The sequence below is a fragment of the Mizuhopecten yessoensis genome, unplaced genomic scaffold (genome assembly GCF_002113885.1).
Source record: "Mizuhopecten yessoensis strain PY_sf001 unplaced genomic scaffold, ASM211388v2 scaffold5141, whole genome shotgun sequence".
Classification (NCBI taxonomy): Eukaryota; Metazoa; Mollusca; class Bivalvia; order Pectinida; family Pectinidae; genus Mizuhopecten; species Mizuhopecten yessoensis.
This window is the reverse complement of record NW_018405900.1, coordinates 1,277,428-1,290,116: the sequence shown is the minus strand read 5'-3', so window position 1 is coordinate 1,290,116 and position 12,689 is coordinate 1,277,428. Positions and strand designations below refer to the sequence as shown.

At 37.0% G+C, this 12,689-nt stretch overlaps 1 protein-coding gene across 1 annotated transcript; it reads right to left on the bottom strand.

Annotated features, from left to right (window-relative positions):
• Positions 1 to 7,167: 7,167 nt before the first annotated feature.
• On the bottom strand, positions 7,168 to 12,193 carry LOC110450294. The gene is made up of 4 exons (XM_021497751.1): positions 11,832 to 12,193; positions 10,912 to 11,087; positions 7,899 to 8,024; positions 7,168 to 7,418 (listed from the first exon to the last, which is right to left on the bottom strand). Exons 1-4 carry the CDS (start codon positions 11,911 to 11,913, stop codon positions 7,362 to 7,364), a joined length of 441 nt encoding a protein of 146 aa, XP_021353426.1. The 5' UTR covers positions 11,914 to 12,193; the 3' UTR covers positions 7,168 to 7,361.
• Positions 12,194 to 12,689: the final 496 nt, after the last annotated feature.

The following is a 12,689-nucleotide window of genomic DNA, read 5'->3' as shown; positions in this document are numbered from 1 at the left end:
ATCAAAATCCAAGACATAAACATACGAAACAGTGAAGTATATGGAACAAAGAATAAGGTAAATCGAATATTAAGACATATCTGAGACAACAAATTATTACTGACTGTGTTTTCACTATATCGACATAGAGTATCAATAAGAATGTATATCAACACAGCTCAAGTTCGATATCAAAATATTTTATTGGCAAAATGAAGTCAATAGGAATGAACATCAGATATTGTCTATTTATGTCCTCTCCCTAGAGCAACACCCAGTGGTAAACATCTAATTACAGTTTCAGACAAGGACATTTTAGATAGTTACACCTCGAATGATAATGATGTGTGGAATAGTTTCCCAGTTATTTAAGGAATAGTAATTAATTAAGTTTGCAAAGCTGATTTTTAGCTCACCTGCCCGAAGGGCGAGTGAGCTTATGTCATGGTAGGGCGTCCATCGTCCGTCGTCCGTTGTCGTCCGTCAACTTTTCCTTTAAGCAATTTTTATGAAGAACGGACAAGCCTAGAGTCATCATATTTGGCTAAAAGCTTCGGTGGTAGAAGCCTGACAAAGTTTGTGAATGAAAATGACCTTGAAGGTCACAGGGGTCAAATATGTCAAAAACTTCAAACGATTTCTTCTAAAGAACTAAAAGGTATATAATCTTCATATTTGGCTGGTGGCTTCATTGGATCAAGCCCGACAAAGTTTGTGAATGAAAATGACCTGGACCTACTTTCAAGGTCACAGCTGTCAAGTATGTCAAACTCTTTAAACGACTTCTTCTGAAGAACTAAAAGGTATATAACCTTCATATTTGGCTGTTGGTTTCATGAGATAGAGCCCGACAAAGTTTGAGAATGAAAATGACCTTGACCTACATTGATGTACTTTCAAGGTCACAAGGGTCAAATGTGTCAAACGCTTCAAACGACTTCTGAAGAAGAACTGAAAGGTATAGAATCTTTATATTTGGCTGGTGGCTTCCTGGGATAGAGCCAAACAAACTTTGAGAATGGAAATGACCCTGACTTTCTTTCAAGGTCACATCGGTCAAATATGTCAAACTCTTTAAACGACGTCTTCTGAAGAACTAAAAGGTATATAATCTTCATATTTGACTGATGGTTTCCTGAGATAGAGCCCGGCAAAGATTGAGAATGAAAATGACCTTGACCTTCTTTTATGGTCACTGGGGTCAAATATGTCAAAAACATCAAATGACTTCTTCTGAATAATCGAAAGGCATAAAATTATAATATTTGGCTGGTAGCTTTTTTAAATAGAGCTAACCAATTTGAGGAGGAACATGACAAGGTCACAGGGGAAAATATGTCAAGAAGAATAAAAAAGCATAGAATCTTATAATAATATTTGGATGGTAGTTTCAACAGACGGAGATGACAAAGTTTGCGTGGGACATATTTGTAGTGCAATATAATATTTAATGAGAATATTTTGCTATGACTGCTTAAATATTCAGGTGAGCGATACATGCCCTCTGGGCCTCTTGCTCTTACTTAATATCTAACTGTTTTTATTATATTTCATGAAATTGTTTTGCAAACTATGCCTTTCATCCGCTTAAAAGGACTGTTCTTTAGCATTCAGTAGAAACAACATAGTGTAGTTATCAATTACTCCACCCCTGCAGGTCGGGGATCGAGAAAATAATACATCTACTGTTACCCACTGCATTATCGTAGGAGGCGACTAATGAGTGAACTCCCAGCAGAATTGGGGATTTGCTTTAGTGCCCTCTATTTGGAGACACCTTTTATATCCTAGAGCCTTTCTTGGCAATGCCTCACTTGCGGCTTTAATGTTGAGCGTTCGTCCAGGTTAAGACGGCAACGTCCTCCTCCCTGGTAAGTAAGCAAGGCGATGAGACCAACAGAATTACTTTTGCACGAACATAGCATTGCTGAGTATTCTAACTTACATGTCCGAAGTTCTGCACAAAATACTTTTGAATTGAACCTTGAATTATCAATGATTACGATCATATGAAATGCAGTTTGATTGTGGCTTAACATCCCTGTAATAGCCAGGTGTACGAGTGTCTAAATAGACATCGCCGGAAAGAGAAAGTAAAAAGAAAAGAGGGAAGACATGAAAGATAGGAAACACAAAAATATTCAAATTGTTGCAATAGGAGATGGAGATAATTTTTTGTCTCTTCAATGTCACCCTAGTGGAAGACAAATAACTTCAATGTCACCCTAGAGGAAGACAAATAACTTCAATGTCGTCCTAGTGGAAGACAAAGAACTTCAATGTCGTCCTAGTGGAAGACAAAGAACTTCAATGTCACCATAGTGGAAGACAAAGAACGTCAATGTCACCCTAGTGGAAGACAAATAACTTCATTGTCACCCTAGTGGAAGACGAATAACTTCAATGTCATCCTAGTGGAGGACAAATAACTTCAATGTCGTCCTAGTGGAGGACAAAGAACTTCAATGTCTCCCTAGCGGAAGACAAATAACTTCAATGGCATCCTAGTGGAAGACAAAAAACTTCAATGTCATCCTAGTGTAAGACAAAGAACTTCAATGTCTTCCACTAGGATGACATTAAAGTTATTTGTCTTCCACTAGAATGACATTGAAGTTCTTTGTCCTCCACTAGGACGACATTGAAGGTCTTTGTCTTCCACTAGGTTGACATTGAAGTTATTTGTCTTCCGCTAGGGTGACATTGAAGTTCTTTGACTTCCACTAGGATGACATTGAATTTCTTTGTCTTCCACTAGGATAACATTGAAGTTCTTTGTCTTCTACTAGGATGACATTGAAGTTCTTTGACTTCCACTAGGATGACATTGAATTTCTTTGTCTTCCACTAGGATAACATTGAAGTTCTTTGTCTTCAACTAGGATGACATTGAAGTTACTTGTCTTCCACTAGGGTGACATTGAAGTTATTTTTCTTCCACTAGGATGACATTGCAGTTCTTTGTCTTCCACTAGGTTGACATTGAAGTTATTTGTCTTTCACTAGGATGATATTGACGTTCTTTGTCTTCCACTAGGTTGACATTGAAGTTATTTGTCTTTCACTAGGGTGACATTGAAGTTCTTTGTCTTACACTAGGATGACATTGAAGTTCTTTGTTTTCCACTAGGATGACATTGAATTTCTTTGTCTTCCACTAGGATGCCATTGAAGTTATTTGTCTTCCGCTAGGGAGACATTGAAGTTCTTTGTCCTCCACTAGGATGACATTGAAGTTCTTTGACTTCCACTAGGATGACTTTGAAGTTCTTTGTCTTCCACTGGGATGACATTGAAGTTCTTTGTTTTCCACTAGGATGACATTGAATTTCTTTGTCTTCCACTAGGATAACATTGAAGTTCTTTGTCTTCTACTAGGATGACATTGAAGTTCGTTTTCTTCCACTAGGATGACATTGCAGTTCTTTGTCTTCCACTAGGTTGACATTGAAGTTATTTGTCTTTCACTAGGATGATATTGACGTTCTTTGTCTTCCAATAGGATGACATTGAAGTTCTTTGTCGTCGACATTGAAGTTCTTTGTCTTACACTAGGATGACATTGAAGTTCTTTGTCTTACACTAGGATGACATTGAAGTTACTTGTCTTCCACTAGGGTGACATTAAAGTTATTTGTCTTCCAGTAGGATGACATTGACGTTCTTTGTCTTCCAATAGGATGACATTGAAGTTCTTTGTCTTCAACTAGGATGACATTGAAGTTCTTTGTTTTCCACTAGGATGACATTGAATTTCTTTGTCTTCCACTAGGATAACATTGAAGTTCTTTGTCTTCAACTAGGATGACATTGAAGATCTTTGTCTTCCACTAGGATGCCATTGAAGTTATTTGTCTTCAACTAGGATTATATTGACGTTCTTTGTCTTCCAATAGGATGACATTGAAGTTCTTTGTTTTCCACTAGGATGACATTGAATTTCTTTGTCTTCCACTAGGATGACATCGAAGTTCTTTGTCTTCCACTACCATGACATTGAAGTTCTTTGTCTTACACTAGGATGACATTGAAGTTCTTTGTTTTCCACTAGGATGACATTGAAGGTCTTTGTCTTCCACTAGGTTGACATTGAAGTTATTTGTCTTTCACTAGGGTGACATTGAAGTTCTTTGTCTTCCCCTAGGGTGACATTGAAGTTATTTGCCTTCCACTAGGATGATATTGACGTTCTTTGTCTTCCAATAGGATGACATTGAAGTTCTTTGTTTTCCACTAGGATGACATTGAAGATATTTGCCTTCCACTAGGGTGAGATTGACGTGTTTTGTCTTCCACTAGGGTGACATTAAAGTTATTTGTCTTCCAGTAGGATGATATTGACGTTCTTTGTCTTCCAATAGGATGACATTGAAGTTCTTTGTTTTCCACTAGGATGACATTGAATTTCTTTGTCTTCCACTAGGATGCCATTGAAGTTCTTTGTCTTCCGCTAGGGTGACATTGAAGTTCTTTGTATTCCACTAGGACGACATTGAAATTATTTTTCTTCCACTAGGATGACATTGACTTCCACTAGGGTGACATTGACGTTCTTTGTCTTCCCCTCGGGTGTCATTGAAGTTGTTTGTCTTCAACTAGGATGACATTGAAGATCTTTGTCTTCCACTAGGATGACATTAAAGTTATTTGTCTTCCAGTAGGATGATATTGACGTTCTTTGTCTTCCAATAGGATGACATTGAAGTTCTTTGTCGTCGACATTGAAGTTCTTTGTCTTCCGCTAGGGTGACATTGAAGTTCTTTGACTTCCACTAGGATGACTTTGAAGTTCTTTGTCTTCCACTGGGATGACATTGAAGTTCTTTGACTTCCACTAGGATGACTTTGAAGTTCTTTGTCTTCCACGAGGATGACATTGAAGTTCTTTGTTTTCCACTAGGATGACATTGAAGGTCTTTGTCTTCCACTAGGATGCCATTGAAGTTATTTGTCTTCCTCTAGGATGATATTGACGTTCTTTGTCTTCCACTAGGATGACAAATAACTTCAATGTCATCCTAGTGGAAAACAAAGAACTTCAATGTCATCCCAGTGGAAGACAAAGAACTTCAATGTCATCCTAGTGGAAGACAAAGAACGTCAATATCATCCTAGTGGAAGACAAATAACTTCAATGTCACCCTAGTGGAAGACAACCAACTTCAATGTCATCCTCGTGGAAGACAAAGAACTTCAATTTCATCCTAGTGGAGGACAAAGAATTTCAATGTCACCCCAGTGGAAGACAAATAACTTCCATGTCATCCTACTGGAAGACAAATAACTTCAATGTCATCCTAGTGGAAGACAAAGAACTTCAATGTCATCCTAGTGGAGGACAAAGAACTTCAATGTCACCCCAGTGGAAGACAAATAACTTCAATGTCATCCTACTGGAAGACAAAAAACTTCAATGTCATCCTAGTGGAAGACAAAGAACGTCAATGTCACCCTAGTGGAAGACAAAACACGTCAATGTCACCCTAGTGGAAGACAAAGAACTTCAATGTCACTCTAGGGGAAGACAAAGAACTTTAATGTCACCTTGGTGGAAGAAAAAAACCTTCAATGTCACCCTAATGGAAGACAAAGAACTTCAATGTCACCCTAATGGAGGAAAAAGAAATTCAATGTCACCCTAGTGGAAGACAAAGAACTTCAATGTCACCCTAGTGGAAGACAAAAAACTTCAATGTCATCCTAGTGGAAGACAAAGAACGTCAATGTCACCCTAGTGGAAGACAAAACACGTCAATGTCACCCTAGTGGAAGACAAAGAACTTCAATGTCACTCTAGGGGAAGACAAAGAACTTCAATGTCACCTTGGTGGAAGAAAAAAACCTTCAATGTCACCCTAATGGAAGACAAAGAACTTCAATGTCACCCTTATGGAGGAAAAAGAACTTCAATGTCACCCTAGTGGAAGACAAAGAACTTCAATGTCACCCTAGTGGAAGACAAATAAGAAACACCGAAGTCTTCAGAGGGCCCAACTGTACCCATCTGTAACGATACACATGCAGTTAGATACAGCAGGTCTATTCTTAATATCTTTAATGCTCCAAACAAAATACAAGGCAGGGAAAGCCCTGACACTGCAGGATCCCCCACATTAGGTGCCTCTTACGATCTTATGCAGTGGGACACAGCAGGTCTTTAATTTTCCAAAGCTGTATGGGTGTCGTATTACGTGGGCTAAACAATGGGTGTTCCGTCATCGTATCAACAGTTATTTGCTATAAATATCTTTACGCATGACATAACAAAGATGTTATTAAGGATTCTTGCAGCTCCACCATCGTTAATTACAGTCATAAATTCAATTCGAAACGATGTCGCTAGTTTCTTTCACATATTTCTTCCATAGTAATTGATCAAACAAAATATGATGAAGTATTGGAAGGAAAGGACAAATAATGTGGGGAATATAGCTCGTGTATAAAGGTAGTGTTATTTCCCAACATTTCATAGTCACACTATTTCATAGCCTTTCCGTGAAAATAATAATAAACAAAGTAGGCAAGTTTTTGACATATCCCAGAGTTGAACGTCATTTCAAATTCATTCGAAATTCATGAAAAAATAGAGGAAGCAGTATTTCACGGGAGAATTAAACCTTTTCAGGGCCCACATCGTGTGCTCATAATTGAACAATTCCGTTTGAAAGAAATTAATTCTATTTAGATATATCTTAAAGATCAATAAATCATGACATAAGATTTGTTCAAAGGACATAAAAAGGGGCAGAGGGAGAGGATATAGAGGATATATATTTTGTTATGAGCATTCGGCTTGATATTTCAGTGAGGTAGAACTATAAGGTTCTCATGAGATCCGCGCTATCACAAGGAGGAAAATACGCCAACATACTACACGAGCATGTTCATATAACATGAACACACATACATTACACACATGGAGACACTTCTAAATACATGACCTTAGTTTTAAATTTAAAAAAAAATTACAATATACTTCCTAACCAAACCGAGAAAAGCGCGATAGCTGTCTTCTGGACCGGACTCGCATTTCTAAAAAGTTTTACACTTTCTGCTGTATAAGACTTTAGCAATACACTTCTGAAATTATTCACGTATGTAAAGTCATTGATACGGTCACATCTGCTTCATATTAAGAGACGTGTCATACTAATTCACAAACCAAAACAATTCGTCCACCAAGCATTAACAATTTCTTTTTATTGTTTGACCGACATTTACAAAATCATGTTTACGCACACAAAAACGAGTGTAGGAAAACACTTGCCAATAATATGAAAGTACACTTAGGTGATTTCGGACTTAACGTCACATAGTTTGTAAGGTTGTTCCACAGCCCTGATTTCTGTCATGCGTACAAATCTCGAATGAAGATTATAACATCACTTCCGGGTTGCATAAAACGTCATGCTGACACCCGATGCTACGTCAGTCACAATCTGCAATATAAAGGCCATATCCTTCGTTCATCCTGTATATTTTTTCTACTTGAAGTTAAAAGCAAACATTACGATCAATAAAGATACACAATCAATCAGTTATGCATCGTTGAATATATATTTACGTTATACAACAAAGGTGTTAATGAAGTTGTACTCTCCTTGTAGCAAACAACACCTGTTAGTTATTGGCAGGGGCATTTCCTTCACAATGCGTTCAAGTTACATAGTGTGCAAAATAGTGCATAACATGAAAATACAATCTACTTTGTTGTTCTTTCAATTAATCGTTATTGTCATTAAATCATGAGTTGAAATGTACATGATTTATGCATACACTTTTTGCCCAATGGTGAAAATGAAGATCGCAAATATTAAGTAAAAAACAATTTATCTTTAATTTGAAAACTGCGATACGGTTCAGAGCATTCGAACCGGACATTGTTCAATTTAATAGCGACCTTTACACACATTACTTACTGATTTCATTTTATTGGGAGCGGTCAAAAACCTCTCGGTCCTAGTGACAACCTCCTTATCGTGTCCAACCAGCATTGTGGTAGCTATTTCCACAAGTTTGTCCTCAGATTCTAACGTAGGCTCAATCTACAACAGAAATACCTGGTAAAGCATGTATCAATCTGGCTTAACGTAGATCAACAAGTATTGCCGATCTTATTTATAATGTTGATATTTTTTCAACAACGTTATTTAATACAAATGAAATCAAATATTTACATTTTATTTTTATTTTATTTCTCATCTATAAATATAGCTTTAAAATCTTCCTGTATTAAACATCCAAACTTTCTCCGAGATTTATGTACTACGGCTAACATCGTTACATAAATTTCCTTTAGCAGAATGAACAGTCTTACATGTATAACGTACATAACCACTAAAAGATGTAAGAAGGTGCAGAAAATTAATTCTTAATTTTAACATATAATGTGTTCCAAGTAAGATTTTCAAAAGTCTTGAAATGGCATTAGGAATCTATAGAGATTAATTGAGGGTACCGCAGTGCATTTTGGTAGGGATTTGAATGCATTTGGAATCAATGCAGACTCGCTCAAGTAATTGTAGGTTTTCAAATTTGTCAATTTACGCAGTCTACTTTAAATAACAAACTATATAGCCGTAAATTGTTCCCTGCATCGTTGAAAGTTTGTCAATGCTGTTTATTTAAACGAAATTTAAAACACTGTTTATCATCTTTCTACTGGCAACAGCTAATCTACCTATGCCTCTTGATTGTTTGATGTTAAACGTCCTCGCAACAGTCAAGATCATGTACGGACGGTTACCTAGGGTTTGGATGGTTTAGTATTGTTTAACGTCCTATCGACAGCTATGGTAATTTGAGGACGGCGGTTACTAGGGAGACATGTAAATGTCCACCGCTTAAAAGAGAATGCATATAGGAGAGAAAGTATGCTGGAAAGTTAGGTAACGAAAATGATCCTAATTGTTGTAGATCAAAGTTCGTCTAAGTAGAAGACAAAGAAATACAATCCTGATTCTACAGGAGATAGAGGGGGTGCAACATTAGTTGCCTTATTCCGTCTTTGCGTATTGCAAAGTTGTCTTCTCTTGTGAGCAGGTATTGATTGTTACGTCATTGGTTTGTGGGAGAAAATTACGTCGTTTTCTCAAAAATTGATGACGTTAATCTCACAACCCAATGACGTAACAATCAATACCTGCTCTCAAGAGAAGATAACTCTGCAATACGCAAAGACGGAATACGATACACATTCAGTGGGATACAGCGGGGCTATTCTTGGCTTTGTTTTCAATGTCTGCTAAACAAAAGACAAGAAAGAAACCATCAGTTGCTTCCTTCCAGCGTGTAGTGGCATACAGCAGAAGCCGTTACAAGATTTTAAGACACATTTGTCAATCATAACCTTTAGGAGAAGATTAATAATTTGGACGAACGGTATAGCGTTCCATCTCCTCATACTGCAGGTCAAGTATTAGGAAGGTGTGGTTTTTTTTAAATCTTTTGACATATTCTACCCCTGTGACAATAGAGAATGATTAAGGCTTTTCTTTTAAACTTAATAATATAATATCAAATAATCGCATTTTCCTTATAACGCATCTAGGTTTTTGGTCGCTCACAAAATTTAGTTGAAATGCTTCAATTTATTTGACTCCTCCATCCCCAAAATAACAATGAGAACCTTTTTTTTGGATTAAATTTAGTATTTCCCCGACCAAGCCACTGGCCAAACATCGTGAATCTATGACCCTTTGTTATTCAGATTTCTTTTCAACAAATTTCACTCCTGCGACCTTGTGAAATTGTCATGGTAATTTATATATTTTTCAAATCAACAAATTTCACTCCTGCGACCTTGTAAATTTGTCATGGAGATTTAAATATAACTTGTCGCAAACCAATTCAGCAGGATGTCTCTAAGGTAGGTACATGTTTTTTTCAGGGTTGACATTTTTGTCGCGGGATGGGGGAAGGAGACAGGTGTATTTAATACTGTACCTGAATCGGGTTTATTTTTGTAAATTATTTTGATGATGTCTTCAATATTCATATTCTTCTAATAATCTGATAATCTCGGTTTGAAATCGAGAAAGTGTACTATTGTATAGATGTGTCACCTTTCGCACATGTTGAACAAATAATAGCGGGTTGACATGATATGCTGTTGTATGCATACACAGGGAGGCCCGGGCGTGCGTACTATTTAGCACGTACGAACTTAAATGTCGGTGCCTCCTTAGATACTATAGTAAGTATAGTAACTGGGAAACATCTCAGTAGCTGGCAATAGCTTTTACTTCCCTATAAATCGACTGAAGGCGTTGGCACTTGCACTGTTATATTTAAACATGCCTCAGGCAAAATATGAAGAACCTACCCCTCTTTGTTTTTCATAATTAGGCAATCAAACATATTTACTCATTTCATCCATGTGATCTCCAAATTTAGGTCAGGGTCTTAATTTGGATAAACTTGATAGCCCTTCTGTCTGTTATGCGATAGGCAAACCATCATGACCCTTCACGTTGTACTTATTGTTATTGACTGACGGAGGACGGATCCTACTCAATCTATATGTGGCTTTTATAGATGTGTTATTTTCATGATGAAAACCCCCCACATTTAACCAAATATTTTATTGTACAAAAACATGAATAGCGAATTATTAGGAATATTAAAACAACTGAATCATTTGAAAAGCAATTAATTGTTTTGATAAATATGTAAATTTAAAGTATAAAGCGGAATTTGCATTGACCTTACAAGTTTAGCTTGACACTCCACCCGGTCACATTTTATCCTCTTTTACAACGACCTTACTAGAGGACGCCAGTGCATCAAATAAAAGGATCGTGTTTGCAGGTTTTTTTAAAAGTTGAATCATCAATGTAATTCAATAAGTTGTTACAGTTAAAAAGGAAAGTGTAGGCAAAACACAAAACACAAAACATTTAACCGTCACAGTAATTAAGCAAGTTGTCTTACACAGAATGTTGAACCGTCAATTCCCTTTTCCGGTGGATTTTTTATTCCAAGTTTAAATTCGTGCCTGCTTTTGTTTTCTCCCATTGAGATTTCGCACACCCATTGGTCACCTTGACCGGAGTAAGAGATTGTTTCTTTCATCTTTTTGTAGTATTCTATCTCTTCTGGCTTCATGGCTTCAAGAAATAAAAATGCAACAAAATAATACACATTCACAGGCAGAAATGTAAAAATAATGGGGTAGGAGGACGAGGAAGGTTAAGGGGAAGTACGTATATGTACGTTTATACATGTGTGTGTGTCTATATATTATTTATGCAATATAAACTCTCGATCTTCGGTAACACATTGCCTTGTCGATGATACCAGCAAGTCGAAGCACTACTCTACCGCCACATGCATTCCATTATTGTATCTCTCAAACAGACTCTTTGATGTTGCACATTGACGATAGTGACATATTGATGTTTTAAGTATCCGGACAGTAATGCACAGAATATATCTACATTGAAACAGTAAAAAATACAGAAAACCATCTATATTGATGTTAGGCATATCCATTTGACCGCCCGTTTTCTCGCCATCTTAAGATACCCACCGGCCTTAGGGATATTCCTAAACCTCAGCACAATACTGAAGTAGTTACTGGTTTTACATGTTGTGATAACAAATGAAATCAGTGTGACTTTTCATCACTGTGTTCCATTAACTAAACCTCATCAAAATTCACAAGAAAATTACTAAAAATTACTAAAAATGAAAAAACAACCTTTTTTTAAATTACATTATGATTTCAGCTACACCACTAGTCCAGGTACATACATTTGTTTACCCCAACATAGCATGGTAACGCCAGTTACAAATCAAAGCAATCTTCTTTTAGGAAATCATTTTTTGAAAAACCCTGCTGGTTTACTTACCCACAGCTTTGCAGAAGTTGAGAAAATTTTCCGATTTCTCACAAAGATCGTCCATATCCCATGCTCCTAAGAATTTTGACATGGTGGAAGTTAATTCAAACGATGTCTGCTGCTATATCTCCCGAAAGTCGGTAAAGTAATGCACAGAATAGGTAAGCGTGATAATCGGACGAATTAAACTGTACACATAAAGTAACAAATATATACTGATGGCAACTTTCAGCTCGCCCACTGTCACTAGAGCAGGATTTCAGATTTGTGTACTGTATGACATAATATAAAGAAATCGATAAGTTCAAATGAAGTGAAACTCAGCAACGACAACAAAAAAATTGCGATATCCAGGTGCAGACATAAAACGTCACACTCACCCTGTATGCATAACTAGGGTTAAAAGGAAGGTCGAAATTTGAATTGATTCCTGATTAAACTTAAATATAAAGCGCGTTCAATACGAACTGGTCACTGTCTGGAGAAGGGTACACAAGTACATTGTATGTTGACCTTAATCTTTACTATACTACAAGTACATGTACACGTAGCCTGGACTGAACACCCGTCCAGTTATAGTCGAAAATACACGTTGTCCGCACTGACTTTTACACCTGATAAAGACACACACATACCCCATCAGTATCACCCTATACATAGGTATGTTGGCACGAAGTTACCAGTGAGATTTCGCGGAAGTCACTTTTACTATGTCAACTTACTGACATAGTCAAGAATTAATGTGGGAGTTTACCAGATAATGCGAAAAAAAATCATGTCACCATGGACTACAACTGCTCCGCTATGTCGACTTATTGTAATAAGCATCTCGTTATGTCGACTTATCAGTGATAGTTAAGCCCGTGT

Bases quoted from the DNA above. Each gene is read 5' to 3' on its own strand.
- LOC110450294 (XM_021497751.1), bottom strand. From the start codon at position 11,913: ATGTCAAAATTCTTAGGAGCATGGGATATGGACGATCTTTGTGAGAAA. The intron at 11,088-11,831 runs GTAAGTAAACCA...TATTTCTTGAAG, and splicing joins CAACTTCTGCAAAGCTGTGG to CCATGAAGCCAGAAGAGATA. The intron at 7,419-7,898 runs GTAAGTAATGTG...TTTATATTGCAG, and splicing joins CTCCCAATAAAATGAAATCA to ATTGTGACTGACGTAGCATC.